General features: G+C 42.4%; 2 protein-coding genes across 7 annotated transcripts in view; both read right to left on the bottom strand.

Moving 5' to 3' along the window:
- Nucleotides 1–7,344, bottom strand: part of LOC121863855 (proclotting enzyme-like) — a 33,957-nt gene extending 26,613 nt beyond the window's left edge. Inside the window, exon 1 of one of the 3 annotated variants that reach the window (XM_042362743.1) lies at nt 6,776–7,344. The gene's annotated coding sequence lies outside the window, so the exon portion shown is untranslated. Of the gene's footprint in view, nt 1–3,155; nt 3,578–6,775 lie in introns of those variants that run through there. The other 2 variants (XM_042362742.1, XM_042362744.1) reach the window with 2 other exon arrangements.
- A 3,761-nt stretch (nt 7,345–11,105) lies between these two features.
- LOC121863853 (mucin-5AC-like) lies at nt 11,106–25,658 on the bottom strand. Of its 4 annotated transcripts, none has more exons than XM_042362739.1 (12): nt 24,378–25,658; nt 21,376–21,445; nt 20,817–20,982; nt 18,890–19,001; nt 17,918–18,163; nt 16,117–17,244; nt 15,772–16,086; nt 15,115–15,284; nt 14,720–14,874; nt 13,943–14,086; nt 12,816–12,985; nt 11,106–12,605 (listed from the first exon to the last, which is right to left on the bottom strand). In XM_042362739.1, the coding sequence occupies exons 1-12, from the start codon at nt 24,390–24,392 to the stop codon at nt 12,354–12,356; spliced, it is 2,943 nt and encodes a 980-aa protein (XP_042218673.1). In that variant the 5' UTR covers nt 24,393–25,658; the 3' UTR covers nt 11,106–12,353. The 4 variants fall into 4 exon arrangements, with proteins under 4 accessions (XP_042218673.1, XP_042218674.1, XP_042218675.1 ...); XM_042362740.1 differs by having other exon boundaries at nt 15,772–16,347; nt 16,378–17,244; XM_042362741.1 differs by having other exon boundaries at nt 15,772–16,317; nt 16,378–17,244.
- Between the last annotated feature and the right edge of the window lie 2,123 nt (nt 25,659–27,781).

Here is a 27,781-nt window from a genome sequence, read left to right as displayed (position 1 = left end):
TAGAGTATGTTACAGTATCTTGCCTCTGATTACCCGGTAGAGTATGTTATGCCTCTGATTGCCCGGTAGAGTATGTTATCTTTGCCTCTGATTACCCGGTAGAGTATGTTATGCTGATTACCCGGTAGAGTGTTACGCCTCTGTGGTAGAGTATGTTATCTTTCCTCTTATTACCCGGTAGAGTATAGTTATCTTTCCTCTGATTGCCCGGTAGAGTATGTTATCTTTCCTCTGATTACCCGATAGAGTATGTTACAGTATCTTGCCTCTGATTACCCGGTAGAGTATGTTATGCCTCTGATTGCCCGGTAGAGTATGTTATCTTGCCTCTGATTACCCGGTAGAGTATGTTATGCCTCTGATTACCCGGTAGAGTATGTTATGCCTCTGATTACCCGGTAGAGTATGTTATCTTTCCTCTTATTACCCGGTAGAGTATGTTATCTTTCCTCTTATTACCCGGTAGAGTATGTTATCTTTCCTCTGATTACCCGGTAGAGTATGTTATGCCTCTGATTACCCGGTAGAGTATATTATCTTTCCTCTTATTACCCGGTAGAGTATGCTATCTTTCCTCTTATTACCCGGTAGAGTATGTTATCTTTCCTCTGATTACCCGGTAGAGTATGTTATGCCACTCAGGTCCTCTCAGACACCGGTGATGATAACAAGCTAACACTCATTGACGTTTCTCAGTAATTGACGTAAAAATGACTTACAACAGAAGCCAAATTAACGTATTGCGTCATCCCTCCGTCGTCCACAACTTAGGTTTACTGTAGATACGCGAATCATCTGTGTCAGTCATCACAACAAAATGGAAGATCTTGATTCACTGATCACTTGACGTTGGAACTATTTTGATCACAGCTACGAATGATTCAGCTTGAGAGAGATTCTGAGTAGCTGTTTTTTTACGTTTGTTTTGTTGTTTTTGTTGTTTTGTTTTTGTTTCCCATGATAATAGTCAACGTTTTCTGTGGTGGGCGAGACTTTGTTTATCCGGATTGGCTGAGCGAATCGGCAGTTGTTATTTCCGGATTCAATAATAATAAGGAAGAATAATTATTTTGTGTGTGTGTGTGTGTGTGTTTTTAGATTAATACAACATCGTTCTATTTCGTCTCTAAACCTTAAAGATCACAGACAGACAGACAGAGAGACACAGACAGACAGACAGACAGACACAGACAGACAGACAGGAGTAAGTCCGCCTCACGTCACAAATCATGAGGCAGTGAGGGAGGTATTAACGAGAGAGAGAGTCAGCTGCTACACCGCCTCCCTCCTCCACTCCTTCAGCGTCACCTGTGTCCGTATGGCTTTATGACTACCTGACTCCTGGCCCCTATGTCTAGCTGGCTTCTGGCCCCTATGTCTACCTACTACTCCCTTACACCTACTACTCCCTTACACCCTCTACCCCCCTTACACCCTACACCCTCTACCCCTTACACCCTACCCCCTTACACCTCTACCCCACCCCTCTACCCACACCCCTCCCCTATACCCTTACCCCGAAACCCCTTCCCCTGATCCCCCGCGCATATTCACTTGGCGTCACTCGACCAATCACAGAACCTCCTTTGATTTAACCAATTAGACCCGAGACGACCCTTGGACTCTCTTATATAAATAGAATAAAGATAATAATAATAAAGATAATAATAATAATAATAATAATAATAATAATAATAATAATAATAATAATAATAATAATAATAAAGATAATAATAATAATAATAATAATAATAATAATAATAATAAAGATAATAATAAAGATAATAATAATAATAATAATAATAATAATAATAATAATAATAATAATAATAATAATAATCTTGCTCTTCGTTCGATATGTTTAAACCAATAAAAGGCCCAGAGAGAGAGATCAGATCAGACCACATAAGCGGGTTGATTTCATTGCTGAGTGTAAGTTGTTGCTTGAAGTGCATTTTAATTTGTCTTTTTTTTTTTAAGTTCAGGCTCGGTGAGAGTGGTGGTGTGGGGTGTTGGTGATAGTGATGGTGGTGTGGGGTGTTGGTGATAGTGGTGGTGGTGTGGGGTGTTGGTGAGAGTGGTGGTAGTGGTAGTAGCAGCAATAGTGGTCGTAGAGGTGATGATTGCAGTAGTGATGATGGTGGTGGGGGAGGTGGTGATCGTAATGGTGGTGGTAGTCGTGGTAGTCATAATTAAAACACCACTATTATGATGCTGTTCTTGTACTAGTAGCTTTAAACACTTTCACAATAAAACCAGAACAACAACCACCACATCTCTTGCTGTAAATAGTGATAGATCCAATCTGTTGGTATGGCTATCCTCAAAAAGATTCCTGTGTTAATTTTATATTCTTCTTATGGTTGTGAAAGTATAGGTTCAATAGGCCTAAAAGGTTCCTATGGCGGCAGTACAGATACAACATAATGAAAAGTTAGTTTCCTTTCGGTATACAAGGAGGTCAGTTTGGTATTGTACTGCACTCTACTGCTTGCACTTCTCCCGTAACTAAAATTAGATGGGTGTTGATAGTTGGGTAAACTGAGGGTACCCCAAATTTGACCCAGCGCCCCCTAAACTGTACCCAGCGCCCCTAAACTCTACCCAGCGCCCTCCAAACTTGTACCCAGCGCCCATAAACACTAACCAGCGCCCCCAAGTGCCCCCAAACTTACCCAGCGCCCCCCAAACTCTATAGCTCATGGTAACAGTGCTCCAATGTTTATCTGGCTCCAGGTGTCTTATATGTATCTGGCTCCTGGCCCCTATATGGCTCTGGCTCCTGCCCCCTATGCGTATCTGGTTCCTGGTCCCTATGTTTATCTGGCTCCTGGCCCCTATATATATATCTGGCTCCTATGTTGAATTAGGTTGAATTTAGTCTCAACGTTAAAACATCGCTCATACACACACACACACACACACACACACACACACACACACACACACCAAACGCTTAACAACCTAACCTAACCAATTATACCCTCAGCGGCCTTGGAAGCGTGGCACGGGGAGGCTGTTGGCGTAAATCTCCTTATACCGGTCGTTGTGTCGTCAATAATTCATTCACAATAGATTCTTTTATCACCATCATATATCACTATCACCATGTAGAATAAAACGATAATAATATAAAACTAAACCATTGGTCTTACCGGGTTTAAGTCGCGTGGGGTACTTGGTTGAGTGAGCTTCTTGTATTGGTCTAAATCCTTAGGTAGTGTCTTGTTATTCTTCAGTAGGTCAGTATAACAACCTCCAGGTAGAGCCCTTGTATGACACTGATATATAAAACACACTTATATCGTACTTGTTAGGGTTAAGTGGTAAGTCTAAAGGTGAGTAAGTGTGTGTTTTATGTGAGGATTGAGTCTTGGTATATGTGACTTCTTTCTATGGAGTGTGTGGTGAGCATTAGGAGTATATGTGAGTCTTTTTTGTGTGTGTGAGTTACCGAGGTAGGGGGAGGTTGTATAAAGGTGAGGAGCACTGTGTGAGGGTTTTTTTTTTCTGGATCCAGGAGAGGAGGAGCACTTAGCGTGAGGGGTGACAATGTAGGACTGAGGTAGCGGTAGAAGGGGGAGGTGGTGGATGGTTCAGAGAGTCAGTCAGCCGCTCACACCACACACACAGCTTTCACCAATTCCCTCCCTCCCCTCTCTCCTTCCCCCCTCTCTCTCCTTCCCTCCCTCCCTCCCTCTTTCCAATACCTTAGCCCATCGCGTCTTCACTCCCTCATTGTTCCTATATTCCCCTATATATTTCAATACTATCAACACCTCTCTTGTACACATTCACTGGATATGGAACACATGATATTTCCTGGAATTTCTAATGACTTCATAGGGCGTTCTGTTGTACTGGCATATACTTTCAGGCATTGGTAGACTATGGGAACTTAATGGAAAACCTCGCCAAGTAGTTAGTTTTAATTGGCCTGTGTTAATGTGTGTATTATCGAACTAGTGAGCTCTGTAGAGGGTTCAGTCATTGCCACACGTTCAAATCGGTAACTTAGACTCGAATGTTTCAAGAGTTAACGTGAAGATAATGTTTTTATGTGTTTAAGGCAACTTTCTTATCAGGTAGATTGACTGCACTTGAGTATGGTGCCAACTCATCTCGGGGTGGTGCTATTTCTAAAGTTTTTGACTTTCATGTTTGACCCCATAGTCCTACAATATAGCAGGTCATGGTATGTATGTGTCCAGAGTCTTAAGTATCGTAGAATTTTACGTTTTCTGGTTATACTACGGACAAATTTTCATATATACCTGTTGGGAAGTGACTTTTATATGAATTTTTTGCCCTAAAAGCATAAAAAGGTCAAGGACGGATACTATGAATTAATAGAAGTGTTATGACTATTGTTTTCTGTGTTTGAGCTACTGACATACATAGGTACAGACCGCCCTACTCACACGTTTCCATCTGCCTGAGTAAACAACCTCAAGCCTTCCAGTGTGTTGTGTTTAATTATCTACCAAGAACAGTGACGCGGTAACGAGTAGAAAGAAAATAAATTCCCAGTATATATTCATTACAAAATAGAGGTATGAGGTACTCTTCGTTAAGTGTTATTTCAGAACCGTGATGGACTCCACATTTACGTCGTGGCTTAATGGGTCGTTTAATTTGTTTTTTACATCTTCAGTTAAATGAAAAGTTAATGTTTCAACTTCTGTGACTCTATCAGAGTCTAAGTTAGAGGCGTTCTGACGTCCTCAACGGAGGTAAAATTTGAAGGTAGGAATCTTATAGGATCCGGTAGGGGAAAGTAGAGGTTGTATAACCATGACCTTGAGGTGTGATGGAGGGACCTACCCACTCGTCAGGGTCTGTTGCTGGGGCTTCCCGCGATATGCCTCCACCGCTTAGGACTAACGCCCAAAATGTACCAAATTTATGGTCCAGGACCTGAGTCATCAACGACCCAGGTGTTAACTTTTACCCCTAACAGATGATGAGGAAACATAACTCTTAAGACACAGAACAAAGCGACTGACAGTTAACAACACATGTAAGAACCTTTAGTATAGTATAGTGTAATAGTGCGAGACTCGACACTCTCACTGGAGGTCGACTCACACAACCAGATTCATGTCGATCAACCTAAACTTTCTTCCTCGGCGCCACTTTCTATTTACACACATGAATATTGACGTTTAGGTTGTGAGTCAGGTAGCCGAGTGGATAATTACACTACAGCGTCTGACAAAGATATTTACATCATTATGGCCTTCCAGGAATTATTTATGTTTGGTAGAGTTTATTCAGCCTATTTCCGCCTTTCTTAACCTCACTGATACTACTTTAAGCCCGTGTGATCAGTTGGTCAGTCAGGTAAATATGTTGCTTGAGGTCAATTAAGGTGTTTCTTCCCCTTTGGACTCTGGATGACACACTGTAGACACCTGGTGACATAAACTGATGTAGATATATTTGAAGTTACGTTTACCTTATTTATCGTATACAGGTGTTCATTTAATCTCTAATTGCGAAGATTTGGGTCAACACTCCTCTGTATTTTAACTAATCCATACACAATTTTTTCCCTTCAGTATATTAAAGATAATTAACAAAGGTATTCAAAGGATTTAGGAAACAAAAGCCATATTTTTTCTCAACAAGTGATGTATTTTTTAGGTGTTATGGAACAGGATGGAAGGGGGGACGTTTTACATGTTCTAACCTAACCTAACCAAACCTAACCAAGCCTAACCTAACCAAACCAAACCTAACCTAACCTGTCAAGATCTGCCTGGGGAAGAAATTACCACATTTAATCAATTCATCAATCAATCAATCCGGTATATTGAAAGGCTGGAACCCCACACGATTGACCCACCCCACGATGGATGTCATAATATCAGCGGAAATACCCAAGACTGATAGTAATGTAGAATAATAGAGTGAACAACCACGAGTAACATTGTGAGATGCGACGTGACTGAAAGTAAAAGGGTCCTACCTGAACCGGACACACACACACACACACACACACAAACAACTTCCTATAGTGCTTGTGTGTGGGGGGGGAGGGGGAGGGGCTTCCAACATAATTACCTGACGCAATACAATTTAATTCTAAGATTATGTAATACGTTAATAAATTAAACGTCACTTCAGCAAGCTCAAAAAACAAATAATGAATAATAATTAACAGAAGGTGATGATAATTCTACTCGTCGTGGGGGAGAGAATTAATGACAATAAAACACACATGTGGAAAAAATAATAAGAATACAAAAATAAAATAGATACAATGAAATACAGTAGACAGTTGTTGCATAATTTCAGGTTTTCACTTTCACCACAGTTTCGGACAGTGGAAGTAAAATGTACAGGTAGGAACGTTCTTATCACCAGGTGTACAAGTTATTCTCACCAGGTGTATTCAGTTATTCTCACCAGGTGTATTAATTTATTCTCACCAGGTGTATAACAGTGACCCACATCATTAGGGAACTTATACACTCGAGGAGAAATATACCGGTATACAATTTATATATTTTGACCATCAGTAGTATATGACCACACAACTATGGGGGAGGGGGGGGGGGTTGTCCACACTTACAGACAGGTAAATATTTAGTAGTAAACTTTCTGTTGACAATATTAGTAACATTCTCTTCTGAAGGACACGGGGCTGCCTCACTACAGCAACACTTGGCTTGTGTTATTATTATTATTATATTATTATTATTATTATTATTATTATTATTATTATTATTATTATTATTATTATTATTAATTATTATTTTAAACTTTTTACCTTATTTGGGAGAAATATATTTGTGGTTGTTAGGCAGTGCTTGGATGTGTCGGTCTTCTTCACGCAATTGTCATCTAATAACCAGGCCAGGCGGTCCTTGTGTACTAGGACCAGGTTGGGGCTCTTGGCCTACTGTTCTCTACCTTAACACGTGTCAATACTTGCCACAGTAAGGGTCAAGTATAGGGACAGTCACCAAACCTGGTCGTTAAGGCACTTCCATCATGTGCTCAGACCAAGTGTTCTCTCACCCACATGGTCGGCCAGGCTGTGGGGGTCAGGTCGTGGCCACTGGCGACGGGAACCCCCATCCACCTTACTTTCACCTGTGACATCACATCCTCCTGTGACGTCATGGTCGACACACACACACACACCAAACCCCACCATTGTTATTTCTGGTTGACTTGGCCCACTGTAGTACAAGTTTTTCCTAGTGGTCAATAATACCAGGAAGGTTAGGTTGAGGACTTTAAGGGCATTGGATACTGATATAGAGATTGTGTAGAGGATTGTAATTTCGTTGTCGAAGTTTTTGAGAAGTGAAAATGGATGATTCAGGAGAAGGGTTGGGGTCACTCCTGTCACTAGTTACGTGGAACTTCCCTCACCACATCCTCCATTCACCTCACCTCTCCCCCGCCACCCCCCCTCCACCCCCTCCTTCCTCCTCCATCACCCCCTCCTTCATCCCTTTCCATCACAACCACCCCCTAACATAGACACCCCCTAACATACACACACCCCCTAACATAGACACCCCTAACATACACACATAACATACCATAACATAACATACACACACCCCCTAACACACACACCCTAACATACACACACCCCCTAACATACACACTAACACCTAACATACACACACCCCTACACACATACACACCCCCCTAACATACACACACTAACATACACATCCTAACATACACACCCCTCATACACACACCACACACACCTAACATACACACCCCACACACACACACACCACACACATAACACACACACCTCCCCTAACATACACACACCCCCTAACATACACACACTAACTATACACACACACCCCTAACATACACACACCCTAACATACACACACACAACATACACACCCCTAACATACACACACACCCCTAACATACACACACCCCTAACATACACACCCCCTAACATACACACCCCCTAACATACACACACACCCCCCCTAACATACACACACCCCTAACATAGACACCCCCAACATACACACACCCCCAACTCACACAGACACCCCTAACATACACACACACCCACCTAACATACACACACCCCTAACATACACACACCCTAACATACACACCCCTAACACACACACCCCTAACATACACACATCCCCTAACATACACACACCCCTAACACACACCTAACATACACACACCCTAACACACACACACATAACATACACACACCCATACACATAACATACACACACCCCTAACATACACAACACACACACCCCTAACATACACACACCACCCAACACACACACCCCCTAACATACACTAACATACACTAACATACACACAACATACACTAACACACACACACACCCCTATACACACACACACCTATTCACCATTTTCCTCCTTCCTGCTCCACTGTGACCAAGTGCCCCCAACATATGACCTCGCTTTTCTCTATGGAACACACACACACACACACACACACAACACACACACACACACACACACACACACACACACACACACACACACACAGGAAATATAGCGATGTAACCCCAATATGTTTTAATGTGTGTGTGTTCGTGTTCAGTAAAGAGGGGAATTTCTTGTCACATTTTCTATACTGTACATGTTTTTCAGCTCTGTTTATTTACTCGTTGCCATTAATAGGGTAGAGTATGTTTATAAGTGTGTGTGTGTGTCTGTATATAACCGTGTGTGTTTATAATGTATGATCCGGTCTGTGTATGAATAGTTATATAGATGTGTGTGTGATTTCACGTATATATGTTTGTATGAATATATTTCGTATCTTTCTTTTTTAGACATACGGTAATTTCATGCAGGATTAAGTGAATTTACAAAACAAACACACACATACACACACACACACACACACACACACATTTACATACGGTATAATTAAACATGAATAAACACACACAAAACACTCATCTCGTCGTTAATTTAATGTGATTGCAAGACGCGACAAAATATGTTTCCCCCCCCACCCCCCCCCCCACCCCTCCGAAAAACACATTAATTAAACACGGTTAAACTCTGGGCCAATCAAATCCACTTTTACTCAAGTTGATATCACGTGATTGGTGGACGGCAGGGTCGAGGAAGCCAGTCATTATAGTTGGGACCCTTGAAGGCGTTTATAACAATGAGAAGAAAGCTACACCTCTATTGATCACCATCGTTACAAGTCGCCTTAAGGTCAGAGGTTGAAGTGAAGTCTTATAAAAGGTAGTTAGTTTGCCAGGTATAGTTGTGCAGTGTTTACCATACTGTACTGTATGGGGTAGGTTAGTGTCCAGAATGAGGTGTATATCGAATCATTAATACACACACATACACACACACATACACGCACACACACACACACACACACACACACAGAAGGCCAGGAGAGGCTGAAGGACTGTACACACAAAGATACGTACAGGCACTTTTGTTCCCTCTGAGTCTTTCATCTTTGTTCCTCTAAATTGTCTCATTTTTCAAGGTGTGTTCTCCTGTCAGGTTTAATATATTACCTGAAGGAACTATTACGGACTTCTCTTTGGTCATATAATCCGTTAGTTGGAGGTTTTACTGAACTGTCGTCATTATTGTTCATCGTCTCATCCACAAACATCATCAGTCAAGTCAGAAATGAACAAAAACGGTGATAAAAATGTACGAATCCTTTTGACAACACGTAATTAGAGTGAGGTGAAAAGGTGGTTTGGTTTTGTCAACACATATAGGGTGACCCAGAGGAAATGTCCCTGTCTACCTCCCTCCCTACTCCCTGAGACACTGAGTTGGACGGAGGCAGGGAGAGAGGGAGGCAGGGAGAGAGGGAGGCAGGGAGCAAACACGGATGGGTGTGAAGAACATAAATCACACTCCTGAACCTGTGTATAGATGACTCGAAACCAGACCACCATTTGTGTTGGGTTAATTAAATGGGATTCAATTCTTTTTTTGTCTTTATTCATCTTGATAAATAAGTCAGACTAAGAGACGTTTGTGTGTGTGTGTGATATAGTATTAAATAATATATAACCAGACAGTTAAAATACATCACATCATAACCGGGCATTGATAACACATACAACATAACATAACACAACGTAACATAACACAAAACTCTCACAGAAGTATAACACGTATCTCAAAACAACAACCCGATAATTATAACACACGACACAAGTTATAATACACAACACAACTTTAGATAATATATAACACACAACTAAAGAATCATAACCTAACCTAATTGGATTGTCATTCGAAAAATATATAATAGTCAAGAGAAAAGAGTGACATTAAAACATATTACACACACACACACACACACACACACACACACACACACACTTAAAACATTACCCACAAAATTCACTCATAAACAATAAAACACAAAAACTATTATAGGAAAATATATAGTTTTTTTTTCTTAATGAGAATATTTTAAAATTATTACCTTCTATAACTGGCAAGAGACAAGTACTTGTTATAGCGGACGTTTACTACCACTAACGGACTCTCACACACACGTCACGTTGACCTCCCTTCGTAACCTTTGACCTTTAGTGCAATTATCACCAACTTCTAATCACTTCTTGTTTACTTTTTTTCATTAAGCTTCAGTAATTACAACAACTTTTGGGGGAAATTTGTAAAAGATGGATTTTGTTTTATTTACCTTTAGTAATAACCTTTGACCTCTGCCCACTCGTAACCAGACTATGTTCAGAAAGTTCTTGACGAAGCCATTTTGACCTGTTTTGGCCTTGACCTTAATATTTTGATGACTTGACACGGATTTCAATACTGATTTCAATACGGATTTCAATACGGATTTCAATACTGATTTCTACGGCATTGTGTACTGATAATCTCCACAAACAGATAGAGACATTTGTTATTTTGGTTCACTTGATGATTAGCCTCCACCAGCTTATTTCACCTGATGATTTAACACCTTAATGCTACCTGGGTGGTTGTCGGTTAGGCTAGGTTAGGTTAAATTTAGGTTTGGTAAGGTTAGGTTAAGTTAAATAAGGTTAAATTTAGGTTTGGTTAGGTTAGGTTAAGTTAAATAAGGTTAAATTTAGGTTAGGTTAGATTAGGTTAAGTTAAAATCAAAATCAGGTAAAATAAGTCATTAGGTTAATTATCATAGCATTCGAATTTCTCTTTTTGTTGTTAATATGCAAGTGACAAAGAATAAACAAATCAGACCCAATTAAAATTCATCTCTTATCATACCTTTATAAACTCTAGGATCATCTCAGTACAAAGAACACAGTCCACTTCACCTGTGCGTTTACAGGGGCTCTTCATGTAAACCTCCCACAAATCATTATCATTGAGGTATTTGTTTTAATGTTGTTTTAATTTGATTCTATGGTGAGTTTACTATCGAGAGTTTCCTTCTGTCGAATGTAAACAAACACAGGGCTGCCACACTGCACAAAACCTGACGAGCCTCTGTAAACACAACTAGTGAATGGGACTGTGCCATGTAACAGTTCTCAAGCGGGTACATACATTAGTAATTTATGATATTTTTTAATTTTGTAGAGTTAAGAATATCATGAGTTAAATTATGTTTTTTTTTTGTATCATCCCTGTATATGTTAACCGATTTTAGCACGAATTTGTAGAAAAAAGTGATAAATTCTAAAATCTGGTGGAGATGTATTGATAAATTCTAAAATCTGATGTAGACTTGTTTAGAATCTTTACCCTCTGTTGTTAGCTCTTATAGAGGTCAAAGGCTACGTTACCATAAATTTACAAAAGCGTGGTTTCTGAAATGACGTGAATCGAAGTACACACATTGTTATTCGTTAGTGCCCCCATAGTGATTAACGAAGTATTTGGAATTCGTAATCATTTGTTGGCTTGGGGGGAGGGGGGGGATCCAAACGTCACCTCCCCGCCCCCCCTCCCCCAAAATATCAAAATTTGGGTTGACATGGTTGTTGATGTGAGCTGGATTAGGGGGGGGGGGCATTTTGCATCGTATACTGAATGTCGTTGGTTTTACTTATTGCTGTTGTCTTAAATAGTGTTCCCACAATGCCCTGTAGGCTCTGTGGATTCATACAGGAAAGTAGAGAAAGATCCTCAGGCCAAATAATCTTTTAAGCTAAATTACTTAAAAGGAATTATATCACAAAATTATCATTAAGCAAAAGGATCTTAAAGCAAAAGGACTCCAAATAGAATTATCCTCCAACATAGGACCTCAAGCAAAACGATTCCAAACAAAAGGACCTCAAGGACTTAAAGCTAAATCATCTCTCAATAAATAGGTGTTAATTAAAGCAGAAGTGTCCTCAAGAGGTAGAACTTCAGGCGAACTCCTTATTAACATCGTGGACGTGTTGGTGCATCCATCGCTGCTTGTTGGAGTACACGTTTTGGGTGAGGAAGCCCAGCATCCTGAGGTAGGTCGCCTGGAGCCAGCTGGTGAAGGACGTCATTCTCGTGTACACGTTGGGTGTTCCCGGGACGGTACAGTCCTTGGACCACGACACTAGACCAGCCACGAACCACCGTCCACCAACCTCACATGCTAGTGGTGAGCCTCCGTCCATCGTGCTCTGTGGATAGTGGATAAGTGAGTAGATGGATTGATAGAACAAAAAAGTTGAATGAACAAATATGAGAACATCCCCTGAATGGTACAAGTCTTGAACAACGATACTAATCCTGCCACTGACCGCCGTCCACCAGCCTAACATGCTAGCGGTGAACCTCTGACCATTGTGATCTTGTTATTGCAGCATCAGTAGGATAATTTAGATACTAACGTAGCAGGCGGAAGCGTGGTCCAGCCCGCCAGCACAGAGGAAGGAGTCTGAGGACGCCAAGATGGTCGACCCCGTCACGTTCTGTAGTGCAGCGCGACATTCTCCCTTCTTCAGCAGCGGCACCGACAACTGCCTCAGCACACCGTCAGATGGCACCACGTCTTTCACGTCTGGTAGAGGGAAGTTATGGGTTGGTGAATTTGTCGTACATGTCGATTTTTATTATGATTCTCTACTTTATACTGTCCCCGGGAGGCAATGTCTTATACCTACTAAAGCAAGTACTGTAATGCTTCCTAAGTTCTGTAACAACTCTTATTAAGTCATACACCTGTGAGGGCAAGGTAAGGGTTGGTGAGATTATCGTGTGTCAGGTAAGGCTGTAACATTTCCTGAAAGAGCAGCTTGTCTTTCATCTCTACTTAAGGCAATACTGCATTGTAGGCTTGAAGCGTCTTGTGTTGGGCAGGACAGGTGTGGGTCGGTGAAGTTGTACAAAACTGTATTGGTTGTAATTTTGAAACACTTTCTTAAATGGCAAGGGAAGACTTAAGTTTGTGCAGTAATATGTAATAGTCTCTCTGTATACTAGGAGACACAGTTAAGAGTAGTTGTCGTACTTGTTAACATTTATTCTCTGTAAAATTTATCGATAGTCAAATGTTGTAAGTGTGTGAGTTATGATAGTAGTGTTGTATTAATCACTAAGAAACAAGATATAATTAAACGTCCGGTAAAGAAGGGGAGCTGCCAGGATTTATTTGTACTGCCAAGGCAAACATTTAACGCATGTATTTTCCAAACTTGTGAGAGGCAAAGGAACACATATTGGTGAAGGTGACAGATGTTTTAATAATGGTTGTGGTTTGGTTAGACTCCCAAACGAGGCAAAACATTGAGGATAGTTTAATGGGTGGAGTTATCTTACACATCAACAATGATTTATATTATTGATGTACTGTACTTTCTCAACTGGTCAAATTCTCAAGACCGACAAGGAAGGACTTGCTTTCGTGGAGTTGCTATTGCAGTAAACAATGCAACCAAGCCTCAGGCTATAGGTGAACGATTAATACACATACAGTATAGCTTGGTAAGGCGTGATGAATGTAGTTAACCACACTGACCTGTGATCATGTTGTATGGGACGTGGCCGATGCCGTAGCCAGTCACTATGCAGGTCTGGGCGGGGAAGATAGCGTCCTGTTGGGCCATACACACCAGACACACGTTGTGGCTCAGTGTGGCGTGGTCCACCAGCCTTATCACACCTGTAAACAATGGGTCTATGTTAGGTTTAAGGCGCTAGAAACACGGGTAGTGACTTGGGGTGGTGAACTAACTCTCGTCCTTTTTGCCAGATGTGAGCACAATGGGTCGCTCGGTGAAGATAACTCACACTTCACTAGTCCGACTCCACCGCTCGTCTGACCAGGAGTGTGACAACAATTTCTTCTCTTAAAAAAAAAGGTGAGTTTGAGAAGTTTTTGGGTCGTAATATATAGATAGGAGTAGAAAGAGGAGGTCAGATTGGTTATAAGTAAGCTCAGGAGAAAGTGGAATCACCATTGAAATGTTAGAAATAGGAGATGGAATACTGATAACACGGATAACAGGAATGTGTAGTGCTGTGTATGGGAGAGGGAAGGGTGGTAAGGTCATGTCAGAAAGCGTGTATACAGTTCCCCCGGTATAAAGGCAAAGATGGTAATAACGAAGGTAAAGGGAGTGAGTCAGTGCCATGTGACAAATAGTGTAAACAATATATATGATTGTTTGAAGGTGTTGTGTAGTGGGCGAGTATTGAATGACCCGAGAAAATCAGGTTGGGATAACACTCGACCAAATTGGGATCACCTTGGGGTCATCCGGGTCACCTTGGGGTCACTTGGGGTCAGACTCACCAATATCATTAGCGTGGGCTCCTCCGGAGGTGAAGTAGTCAGGGTGGGTGACCACCTCAGCCAGGGAGTGGAACTGTAGGCCGTAGGGCAGGTCCTCCTGCAGGTTACTGTCCCCCAGCACCACCACATAGCGGGAGAGGTTGCGTGGGTTTAGCCTGTAACGGGACAGAGAAGATTGATTACAGGTAAAGGCTGCAACAGGGTAGGTTAATTACAGGTAAAGGCTGCAACAGGGTAGGTTAATTACAGGTAAAGGCTGCAACAGGGTAGGTTGATTACAGGTAGTGGGAATGTGTTAACTAAATCCACTCATTAATCCCCATATAATGAGATAAATTCGCTTACGACTCCTATAAACTGTTGGCTGTAGGGAAGAATGTAATAGCCGGACTCACCTCCTAAGACAGGTGGCTGTGGACACGACCAGGTTAGACTCGACGAGCGCCCCCGAACACACGTACTTGTTCCCACCCTGTCGACGTTCCATGATGGCCGCCACCCAACACCACTCGACCGTTGACGCCACCAGACCTCCCAGGATCCTGCTGCTCGACGGGTCTGGTATCTGGGTCGATAGATAGTGTAATTATAAGCAAGTTATTCGGCGGTCGATGAACTTTTTTGACGTCTGTGGCTCCTGTGTGGATCATTACCGATATTGGACCTACATAAACTACCTTGATATTTATTAGTTGATCGTTGACAGCATATATTTGTGTGGCTGTAACGTTGCAACAGATTGTGGAATGAAATATTAACTAACAACAAAGATCGGAGTTGAAGAGAAGGTTAACTGCACTAGGAGGACTTGAACACTTTTTCCCCAAGTTGAACATTACATACTGAACGTTATTTACAGGTCGGTGAGCATGTTTAGTCATCAGCTAGAGCGACTGTAGTTTGTTGTGTTTATTTAAGGGTTTACAGTATGTGAGTGGCGGCCTCTTTAAATCATTTTAATTTTAACAGGACATCTTGTATAAATTGTGATGAACAAAGTTTACCATGAGAGCAGTTTAGCCGAGAGTTGAGTGTGTTCAAGAGTTACTTACGTAGTTCTTTAGTCCCTTGAAGCCACAGATGTTCTGGTTGACGGGCTGAAGGAGCAGTTGATCGGGGTAGTTACTGTAGTAGTCGTAGTCTGTTGGTTCTTCTCCGCCTGGGAAGTCTTCACCCATTCCAGGGTCTTCCCCTCCCACTCCTATCACTCCAGACTCTTGTCCATTTGTTCCTACCACTCCAGGGGCCTCTCCATTTGATCCTGCCACCTCAGTTACATTCCCACCTGCTCCTTCCACTCCAGGGATCTCTCCACCTGGTCCTACTACCCCAGACTCTTCCTCGCCTGTTCCTACAGTCCCGGGAATCTCCCCATTCACGTGTGTCACCCCGGGAATCTCCCCATTCACGTGTGTCACCTCGGGAATCTCCCCATTCACTTGTGTCACCTCGGGAATCTCCCCATTCACTTGTGTCACCTCGGGAATCTCCCCATTCACTTGTGTCACCTCGGGAATCTCCCCATTCACTTGTGTCACCTCGGGAGTCTCCCCATTCACTTGTGTCACCTCGGGAATCTCCCCATTCACTTGTGTCACCTCGGGAGTCTCCCCATTCACTTGTGTCACCTCAGGAATCTCCCCATTCAATTGTGTCACCTCGGGAAGCTCTCCAACAACTATAACCCCTTGACTAGGCACCGTCTCCCCCACACTCTGGTCAGTGACTTGTTCTACAGTTGATCCCTCTGTCGTAGTCGTCGTCGAAACTTCTGGTTCTTGAGTGTCTTGCACGCTGTTGGACTCCAGCTCTGTCACTGGGATGGTCTCACCACCTTCTTCAGTGAGCACCAGCGTCTCCGTGACCTCCTCCAGGGCCTGAGTTTCTACTGTTGAAGGAGGGTTCTTCGCGGGGGACTCGTCAGGGAAGACGGTGACGTCTGAGTTGTCCAAACCGTTGATAACTTGCGTCTCCGTGATCTCCTCCAGGGCCTGAGTTTCTACTGTTGAAGGAGGGTTCTTCGCGGGGGACTCGTCAGGGAAGACGATGGCGTCTGAGTTGTCCAAACCGTTGATAACTTGCGTCTCCGTGACCTCCTCCAGGGCCTGAGTTTCTACTGTTGAAGGAGGGTTCTTCGCGGGGGACTCGTCAGGGAAGACGATGGCGTCTGTGTTGTCCGAACCGTCGATAACTTGGGTGTCTGTAACCTTCTCTTGGCCTTCAGGAGGTTGCTTCTCTCCTGTGGAAGGTTTCTTCTGGAAGGATAAATGAGGGAGGAAGATTACGTTCATGTTGTCCGAGTTGATGAGGGTAGAAGATGGTGGTGGTGGTGGTGGTGGACGTCGTATTGTCGTCTGGGTGGAGGTGAGGTCCAGACTAGATGTTGTAGTGGTGTCATCGATGGCCTGAGTTTTGGTGGTGGTGAGGACGTTGGCCTCAGTAGACGACTGGTCGTTTCCTTCAGCCACAGATGACTGCTTTATGGTAGTTGGGATCTCGTGGTAACTCTCCGTGGTCTCCTCTGGCTGGGGAAGAGAATTAGAGTTCAGTTAATGTGTCGTAACATCACACTACCACAACTAAAGACAGTGTCGTAAGTCCTAACCTGACCTGACAACATTACAAGACTTAACTCACTCAACCTCAGCCGCAGTTCACTTAATAACAAGAGTTGCAGGTTTACACTATTGTAAGGGCTCCTTTGGTGCGTCCTAATCTTATAACACTACTAATGGTTGATTTCGTTTGTCGTAAGGTCACACCACAGCAAGAGGTATTTTCTTCTATCTGAAACTGATAACTCTACCTTACTTCAGTGTAGACCACCGTAACAATACCCCAGAATCTCCGTAAGTATATCATTACTGTGCATCAAGACATGACTTCAGAAATTATAATATTTTTCCATCCAAATTTAAATCCTGGACCAGAATTCGTAAAGAACCGAACATGAAATTGTGTTCCATTAATGGGGACAAGAACAGTAGTGTGTCTGTGTACCATCTTGGCCACCGATAAGGGTCGAGAAAACATTAAACAAAGGAACTCTGAGAATCCATGATTATATTTCAGCTTAAGTAAGTCAGCTGGTTTTGTTTTCGCATCACTACACTAGTCTTTGGGAACATTTATGTGGGAATCTTTGAAACGTGCAACACAGTAAACACAAACAAAACCTCTGGGAACATGATGCATTACCTGATCAATCTCTGAGTCCTCTTCACTTAGTAAGATCAGCTGAGGGTCTGTTGGGGTGGCCGGGGAAGGGGGAGGTGAAGGAGTAGTGGGCGGTGGAAGGGGCGTGGTGGTAGGCGTGGAGGCTCTGGTAGGTATTGTGCCGGTCCAGGGGCGTGTCACCAGGTCGATGATACCCGTGAAGTCAGTTACCACACCCACAATGTCGATTAAGTTCTCAGGTTTGAGGTTATCAATGTCCAGCTCCTCCTGGCGGCAGAGTGAGAGAGACAGGTGAGGTCTACAGTTATGGTGATAAAACAGGTAGACGACAGACTATTGTTCAGGGTGTGTGGTGCCGATGTTGTGTTCATCTGTATAATTCAAGAGTAAAGAAGTGTATTATTTTTATTATTTGCTACAGTATTAACTTAAGGTATGTATTAGTTTTTTTTTAGTTGAAGATTAAATTTATTTCATAGTACCAATAGTATTTGAATGGTATTTTTAAAGCTCATTTTTTTACAGCTACAAAAAAAACATCGGCTTCTTATGTTATGATGACGTCAGTTTTTTAATTTATTTTATTTTATTTTATTTTATTTTATTTTATGTATTTTCTGAGGAAGAAAGTCATAGTTGTGTAGTTGTAAAGCTCTCGTTATAGTTCGTGATAGACTTGTGCTTGAAGGCCTCTGAAAGTATAATCTATTTCAGTATAGTTGTTACTGGCATTCTGATCACAGTTTGTTAGTTGAGATTGCTGAAACCAATCACAGTTGTTATTTCAGGTGACGTCACGCTATAAAACCAATCAAAGTTGTTGTCTTAGGTGACGTCACGCAATGAAACCAATCAAAGTTGTCTCAGGTAACGTTACGCTATGAAACCAATCAAAGGTGTTGTCTCAGGGTGACGTCACTTTCCGAAACCAATCAAAGTTGTTGTTTCAGATGACGTCACGCTCCGAAACATCTTAAAAGGAATGCTACTGACCTGTTGTTGGTTGATGATATCTTGCTCTATGAGGGAGAAGACGTCGGTGATGGTGTAGGAGGAGAGGGTTGTGGTGGGCGGCTCGCTGGTGGCTTTACCTAGTGGGTTGTACCTGGAAGACAAACGTGTAATAAGAGATAATAATAAGAATGGTAGTATGGCAGAAGGTGATGAGATGACTTGGGAGAATGAGTGATAAACAGCGGTTTGTGTGTTATGGTAAAGAATGGAAGGTATATTTAGGAGTAACGATGTATAACTCTCGTCTTCCTCCTCTTCTTCCCCCCCCCACCTCCTCCTCTTCTTCCCCCCCTCCTCCTCTTCTTCCCCACCACCCACCCCCACCTCACCTCCTCCCCCACCAATGTCTGTACCGGTAGCATCAACATTTGGGCCTCCGTCATTCAACCCTCAAATTACGGTCGACAGTCATTCACATCTCTTATGATCATGACATTCTTAAACAGCCGGAACACAGGAGAGAGAGGAAGCAGATGACCCGATAATATTACCCGTTAACTCGTACAGGGGGAGGGGAGAACTAGGGGGTGGGGGGACAAAGGGAAGAACTAGGGGGAAGACAGGGAAAGAACTGGGGGAAAAGAACAAGTAGGAAGAAAGAGGAGAACAGAGGAAAGTACAGGGGGAAAGAACAACACAGAAACGGGGAAGAACAGGTGAGAAACAAAGAACGAAGAACAGTTAACACGATAAAGAGATATACTGTAAGGGTGGTAACAATAGCTGGCTGCCACAGAAACATCCTCACTACTCTCCAAAAAAACGGGACTTTAGCGGTCAAGGTGTGGTGGTGTGGTAAGGGTCATGACCTCTCCCTCCCCTCACCACCCCTTCTCCACCCCCCCACCCACTCACCCCACTTACCTGTATATACTGTACATTGTGTCCTGGGGTAGTGTGCTTCCCTCTCTCTCTCTCTCTCTTTAGCTTTATTTATTTTTCCTCCACAGTTACACATCTGTCAGCTACTGTCCATGAATTTACTGTCATTGTCTCTTCCTCCGTCCGTCTCACCAGCCATCTGTCGGCCGCTGCTTGAGGTAAGACGTTTCATGAAGCACTGTAGACATATTGACCGGCCACATGTTATACTGTAGACCTTCACAGATGAAAGGTCTCATAACGGGTATCAGGGAATGTGGCAAGGAGACCCAAACTTCCCCCTCTCCCTCCTTGTTTTCTTCCTCTTACCTCTTCCCCTTTCCCCCTTCCCCTCCTCTTTCCCTTCCCTCCTTCCCTTCCTCCTTCCTTCATTCACTCCTTCCCCTCTCTTCACTCTCCTCTCTTCCTTCTCTGCCCTCTCGCTCTCCCCCTCTCTCCTTTCCCCATCTTCCCTCCCCTCCCTCCCCTGTTCCCTTCCCCCTCTTCCCTCTCGCCCCTCACCTTCCCTTCACCCTTCTCCCCATCCTCCTCCTCTTCCCTCCCCCCTCTTCCCCTCTCCAGAAGTACATTGAGGTGAAGGTTGGAAGGTAATGTACAGGTGTTTACGGCTCTGTTGTCCGCAATATGATACCTGTATAATTTTCTTGTCCAAATGACGTCTCAATAATTTTAATTACTTCTCTAACGCTAATTACTCTTCTAAGGCTAATTACTCGCCGCCTATGGTTTTTCAAGGTCATTTTTTGGTGTTTGTGTTGTTCTAGATGAACTAAAGTAGTTAGCCACGCTACATTTCAATAACATAATGTAGCCAAATAAAATCTAGCGAACTTGACCTAACGCAACCTAATATAACACTTAGCTACCGTAATGTGAGGTAACTTAACATAATATAATGCAACCTAACCTAACCACAGTTCAGGGAATAAGAGTAAAGCACTATAGACTCACTGGCATAATATAATATAATGCAACCTATCCTAACCACACTTCAGGTAATAAGAGTAAAGCACTATAGACTCACTGGCAGCAGACAAAGTCAATCTTGGGGGTGAAGGCATCTCGGAGGCCGCGACAATGACCGCCAGTGTTGTCAGCTCTGAAGTCGATGTCCACCGTACAGTTGTTGCCCAACAAACAGTAACCACTACCTTTGAAACAGCTGCTGACGCCTTGAATCACGAACAGCCCTGATAACACGAGGTACAGGACGTTAGGACATATTGTGACCCGTTATAACTGAATACAAGATGACGCTGGTTAACACCGAGGGCCCAGACCCTCGAGCACTTCTCACTGGTATAAACAGGTGAATCTGGGCTCACAAGGATGAAGCAACACAGGGCTCGCTGGTCGTCACATGTTACTCACTCGTGTATGTTCAGTGGGTATTCGGTAAAGGAGCTAATAGTGTAGTGTAATCAAGCCTTAACACGTAACTGACGTTACAAAATAGGAATTTTTTGGCTATTCCCAATATCTCATGAAAATTAGTTCATATATAGTCAACTTATTTGAATCATTTAAGACATCGTTTACTATAAGAGCTTAAGCATATTATATTCATATTACTCAACACTTACCAGGGTCCACTATAGGCAAAGCTCCTACGCCCACCAGCCCGCCCATCAGCACACACCACGCCCACATCATCTGTAAAATCACTTTGAAATGAAAACTTTTACCTGTGAACTTTTCTAAACATATTGTGTGTGTGTAATGCCAACAAAATTACACAGCCCGGCTGCCAACAGTATACTGTATTCTAAATATACTGGACAATCAGTGTTTAGGATCCTGCAGTTATATTTATGGATTGTAACAATATTACGATATAATTTTGTATTAACTAAAATATTACCGTGAATTTCAAGCTATTTTGTTGGTAGTCTGACTTCCACTATTTTAGCTTAAATTGTACAAGAGTTTTTGTACATTGTGTAGTTCAGTTTTATGCCAGACACTCTCGACGAGTCTATAGCAAAATGTTTGACTTCTAGACAAGATCTCTGGTGTGTGTGCCAGACCCCTCTGAGGAAGTTATTCGTCCAAATCATGGGTGACTACATCAGTTTTTGTGTATACTGTAATTGTAATCATCACCACGGCCGCTCTGGTGTGTGAGTCACGGGGAGGAACACAGTTATGTGCAGAATATAGAGTCCATGACCATGTGTTGAGTGTGTGATATCCTCAAGGGTCTCTGTCAGCATAAACATCAAGGAACTGTGTAGACCAATTATTATACTTCACACTTGGCGCTGTATTACGCTTACTGTACAAATCAGAACTCAGATTCTTTAAGGTTCGTACGTGAAGACTCACTTACAGGATAGAGTTTTCTCTAGAGACTTGACTCGGAGGTAAATCTTCCACAATGTAAACAGTTTGCAAGTTCCTCTCTGCCAGCACCCAAAAAATCTCTTCTCACCAACTCCCCAGGTTTATTGTGAGGTGTCCTGACACATCTCTCGCGAATAAAAGTGACTTTTATTTCTTCTCTTGTTTAGAGAATCAGTTGTGGGCAGGGAACCAGAACGATTGGAATTGCATTTTTGTTGTTCAGCACACAGAGGATCACTGAGAAGATATACCCAGAACTGTGGGGGTGTGACCAGGGCCGAGCACCGGGTGAGGATCAACGCCTGGGGGAAGATGACGGCGGGAGAGGCGACACAAACACACAGGAAGACACACAACCAGAACGTGGAGCACCGGACCCTCTATCAGTGAAGATCTGGGACGGACGGAGACAAACCTGATTATTTATACCAGGATGAACTCTCCTTCACCAGCCGCTATGTACCTCACTCGTCTTTCCTGAACCGGCGTTACTAGGCGGAGTTTGCTGTCATTTTATACATGATATCCGATGAGATAAATTGTGTTATATTTATCAGTTGGTGTCGATCTAAGATTTTTATCCAACATGACCAGTTTTTGTTGTTGTTTGTTAATGTGTGTGTACAGCCTCCTGGTCCACACACGGCACCATACAGACACACACTGAGGAAATAAGGATACGTGTTGTTAGGAAGACTGTCTCCTCTACCAGTGTGAACAAGTCTCCCCCCTCCCCTAAGATATTCCCGTGCGTGTCTCTGATGGAGGGAGGGAGGGAGGGAAGGGTCCGCCAGACTTGTTCCTCCAACAGTTTTCTCTCAGGGGTGTCAATAACCTTGATACTGAATATCGGGGGGGGAGGCTTCTCTGGCATGTTAACGCTCCTTTAAACAAGTGGTTGTGTATGATGGCGTAAGAACACACCTAACTGGTTCTGTTTCACCAGTTACGGTAAGACTAATTAAGGCTTTTTTATTTTAACTGGTATAAAAACGTATCTTAACTGGTTCACTTCAAATACAACATTAAAATAAAGGCTAGAATGACAAAACAACATACCATACCACAACATAACATACCACAACACAACACACCACAACACAACACACCACACCACAACATACCACATCACACCACAGCTAACTGCCTGACTGACCTCGATACATCAACTAAGCTCCTGATTGAATGTAAATTTTACGTAGAAAAATCTTTGAAAATCGGGTGAGTTGACTTTGGTAATCTAGACACAGGAGCCGTTAATCATCGACGCATTAACCAACACCCATGTGCTCTGGATAAGTCAAATAGAATTAATAAGGGATAAAACAGACTGGCTTTATCCTCTGTTAGAAAATGGTAAATGATGCAATACTTCGTTTTCTTTAACGTGAACAAAATAACTGTTTATGCCGACATTAATAAATTTTGTAAGTAAAGATAAAAATTGATTAATAGTAAAATATTTGTTTGTATAATTATTGAACGTGTGTGTGTGTGCGTGTGTGTGTGTACGTAGACGGGGAAAAGGAGAGACAGACAGACAGAGACGTTAGTAGTTTTTGGGTAATCACATGTTTGTTATACTTGTTTGTTCTACCGGTACCTAATTGCACAGTGGAAGGGTGTAGTTGAGGATGATTACCCCCCTCTCTCTCTCTCTCTCTCTCTCTCTCTCTCTCTCTCTCTCTCAAGAACTTAACGCTTACTATACATTCTTTCTTTGACCGAGAGAAAGATTCATTCTATAATTTTGACTAACTTACATACACATACACACAAAGGTAAACACAGTCACACCAAAACAACGCACAAAGAGGAACCTTGAGTAATATATATAGTTAGGTATATATTATATCACACAAAGGGGAGATAGAGAGATACATACATGCATACATACACAAAGGGGAGATAGAGAGATACATACATGCATACACACACAGACATTACCTACCAGAAGCATAGACAATAAGGGATGTATAGTAAGGCGATTATTGTCACACACAGAGAGGCAGACAGACAGACAGAAAATACAGGGAGAAAGAGAAGAGAGAGGGAGAGACAAAAAAGAGAAACAGACAGAAAATAGAGAGAAAGAATAGAAAGAGTGAATATTGATAATAAAACCAGTAAAATAATAGAACTAGTAAATAAGAGACATAATAAAACTAGTACATAATAGACATAATAGAACTAGTACATAATAGACATAATAGAACTAGTAAATAATAGAACTCAATATTACCTTATGAGGAAGCATATGACGTACTGTAGACTGAGGCGTTTGTTTTAAAGGAAGCGTTAAGTCGCCCCCTCACACCAGCCAGTCAGCGAGCCAGGAGCCACAGTCAGTTCACTTCCTCCCGGGGGCGTCAGGACTTCACTTGTTGTGGGTCTTCCGAGTGTTGATGACCTCTCTCTCTCTCTCTCTCTCTCTCTCTCTCTCTCTCTCTCTCTCTCTCAGCCAATTTAATGTACTGTTATACCCTAAACGACGCTCACTAGTTTCTTTTGGTCAATTTGTATTTCTTTCGTTTTTTTTTCTTTTTTGTTATACTTATATTTTTTTTACACTTGTCTTCTATACTTTTCTGTTGTCTTTTATACACTCACAGGGGTCGTTCGTCACTCACTGGGTCGTTCGTCACTCATACACACGATTAATATGCTCAATTTCTTATATAGTGTAGTAGGTAGAAGTTACTGTCCTCCTCCTCCTCGTCGCTTACACTTCAAGGTCGTGCTTTAAGTCTTAGGTTTTGAGGGGGAAATAAAACTTGATTGGGTTTTTTTCCCCGGTTGATTAAACTTGATTACGGGCGCAAGATTTTTAATGTTGTTTATTTTTCTTGGTGAGGTTTGTTTATTCTTGATTAGGCTTGCTTATTTCTTGCTTAGCCTTGTTTATTCTTGGGTGTCGTGTCGGTATAACTGTACACGGCGTTCTCTCTGAAGCAAACTGATTTTAACTTATTTTTTAACTTCTTAATTCTTATTTCACAGTATATGTTTTTTTCAGTTTATTCTCTCTGTAATTAATATTTTTTTGTGGTGGTGTTGGGGATAAGACTCTTTATATCGTGTGGGAGAATAAATCTTTTATTTTAGCTGTGAGTTACGCTTGGTTAGGTTAGGTTAGGGTTTATATCACTTACTTACTGTGCCGATAAAACGTTTCTAGACCTTGTTCTTGCCGGTTAATCAGGTTCAAGCCGTATACACTTGTTTACTCTGATCAAACTGGCTAATGTCGTGCTTGCTTGGTGATTATCCTTGATTGTGTGTGGGTTTTTTTAGCGATATAACTCATTTACTGCGTTAAATCGTCTCTACACTGTATCTCACACACATAACACTTTAGATCGGTAAAATTTGTAGTCACTGTGTTTACTTATCGGGAGGTGGTATACGTATGTGTGTGTGTGTATGTGTGGCGTGGACGAGTGTGTATGTATACTGTGGTGGGAGGCAGAGCGTCGTGTGGTGGTGACCAGAGAAGGACAAGGTAGCGTCTGCCCCACACCTGACTGACTGACTGTGTCTTACCTGCCCAGCTAGCGACACCTGGCAACTCGCTACCACCACCACCACTACTACTACCAGCTGTTTCTCTATCACCTTTACCACCATCATCACCATCATCTACCTGCTCTACCACCATCACTCGCCTTTTATTATCACCAGCCTTACATTACCACTACCACCATTACCACTATCACCATTACCACCACCACTATTACCACTATCACCATTACCACTATCACCATTACCACTACCACCATTACCACTATCACCATTACCACTATCACCATTACCACTATCACCATTACCACTATCACCATTACCACTACCACCATTCTTTTCGTTAGTATTATCACCAACACATTATTATTGCCACTGCTACTCATGTCACCGTTATCACTACCTCTGCTGCTACTACCCCCCCCCCCATTACCACCACTACCCCTGTGTCCCCTCCACCACCACTACCCCCTCCACCAACACTACCCCCTCCACCACCGCTACCCCCTCCACCACCACTACCCCTCTCCACCTCCACCACTCCCTCCACCACTACTAAACTGAATTCATTTTAATCCACCTTCCTTTTTATTTTTTTGTGAATATCTATTGAAGCCTCACTTAATCTGACTAATTCTTCATTCTCTTAAAGATTTGTGATCCAGTCTGTCTCACCTAACCTAACCTAACCTGTTTATCATTGCTTAATCCCAAGATGTCTGACCTCTCAAGCTTTTCATCCACTACACACTGCCTTATAGATTTTCTTGTAGATGGAGTGAATGCTTGTATTAAAACACCAATATTGTTATTACTTGTGGGAGATCTTCCTCATCAATAAGTAATAGAAACATTATAATATAAACATTCAGGGTATCACTCTATGAACATTTATAAGGTAGTGTGTATAATAATTTTTTTTCTGAGACACACTGTTATTGTTTTCACATTTCATGAACTTGTGTCCTCTCGTTGTTAAGCTTTCCACAGTCTGTACAGTAGGTCAATATGGAGTCAGGGCTTTGTTTAGCTCACACAGTACATTACTTGGTAGCTCAAGGTGCCCCCCTCCAGGTAATGTGGTGGTGGTGACGATGATACAGCAGAAACACTTGAAACTCGTATATAATTTCTATCCAGGGTTGTTATAGGGTGAGATATATAATTGAGGGGTTCGGGAAATCCATCGTCAGTTGAATATTGTAGAGAGATGTAACTGGTGTAGGATGAGCCCACCATTACATCAATAGACATCAACTCCTGTCAACATACACCCGCTCATGACACCTAGTTTAAACATAGGTAGATAAGTAAATCCCTATCAAGTCTTGTCATCCTACATCAATTTATTATCAACTCTTATGACCACCAAAGGAAAAAAACCAAATTGATTTCCAAATGTATTGTGGGTCAATTATGCTCATAGTTATAATAATGAAATGTATGTGTGTTTGTGAGTTTAGTTGACGTCAGCGTTGGGTTTTCCTCACTGTTGGCTACAAAACCTTGGAGGATTGGTAAAAAACAGCCCGAGAATGTTGAAGAGTGGTGGACTGTGGTCGCCAACCCTCAGATATGTAGACGGTTACTCTGATTGAGCCTGTGGGCGGCCGACAGATGAAACACTGGTCACTGAAATGGTTTATTAGGGGAGTGGCTTCATGACCAGAACAGTTGTGCTTCACCCCGCTCGTGCCTGGCCTCACCTGACCTCTGGGTGCAGCAGTCATGTGGTGAACAGCACTTAAGGTATTTCCATGTTAACGATCCATCCCCAGAAAGGAGGGTGAGTTTGCTTGTTTAACATTCAGTGTGGATGATGGTTTAGAATAACACCACAGGAACGATATTATTGGTTACCAGGAAGTCGCCCGCTTCACCACACCTGTCGTAGGTATAAGTGTCGATGTGAAGTCTCGAATCAATGGTCAACCAACTCGACATCCGTCTCGGAATTCCGGCTAATTAACCACTTCGATTACTTAATTGTAGGTTATGGTCGGCAGATGGTGTGGTCAACTACTATGTTCCCAAGATTGACAGTCTAGGTGATGTATGGTACACACAATAAAATAATTAAAACCTCCAATCACACAATTTGACGAAGGGAAAACTCACACACCGGCT

This window comes from Homarus americanus, unplaced genomic scaffold (assembly GCF_018991925.1).
Source record: "Homarus americanus isolate GMGI-L3 unplaced genomic scaffold, GMGI_Hamer_2.0 scaffold48354, whole genome shotgun sequence".
Lineage (NCBI taxonomy): Eukaryota > Metazoa > Arthropoda > Malacostraca > Decapoda > Nephropidae > Homarus > Homarus americanus.
The sequence above is the reverse complement of the archived record's forward strand: the minus strand, read 5'-3'. Positions and strand labels throughout refer to the sequence as shown.

Excerpts from the sequence above, each read along its gene's own strand:
- LOC121863853 (XM_042362738.1), bottom strand. Across the intron at positions 20,983-21,375 it reads TTTGCCTATAGTGGACCCTG|GGCTGTTCGTGATTCAAGGC; the intron begins GTAAGTGTTGAG and ends TCGTGTTATCAG. Across the intron at positions 14,087-14,719 it reads AGCCCACGCTAATGATATTG|GTGTGATAAGGCTGGTGGAC; the intron begins GTGAGTCTGACC and ends CATTGTTTACAG.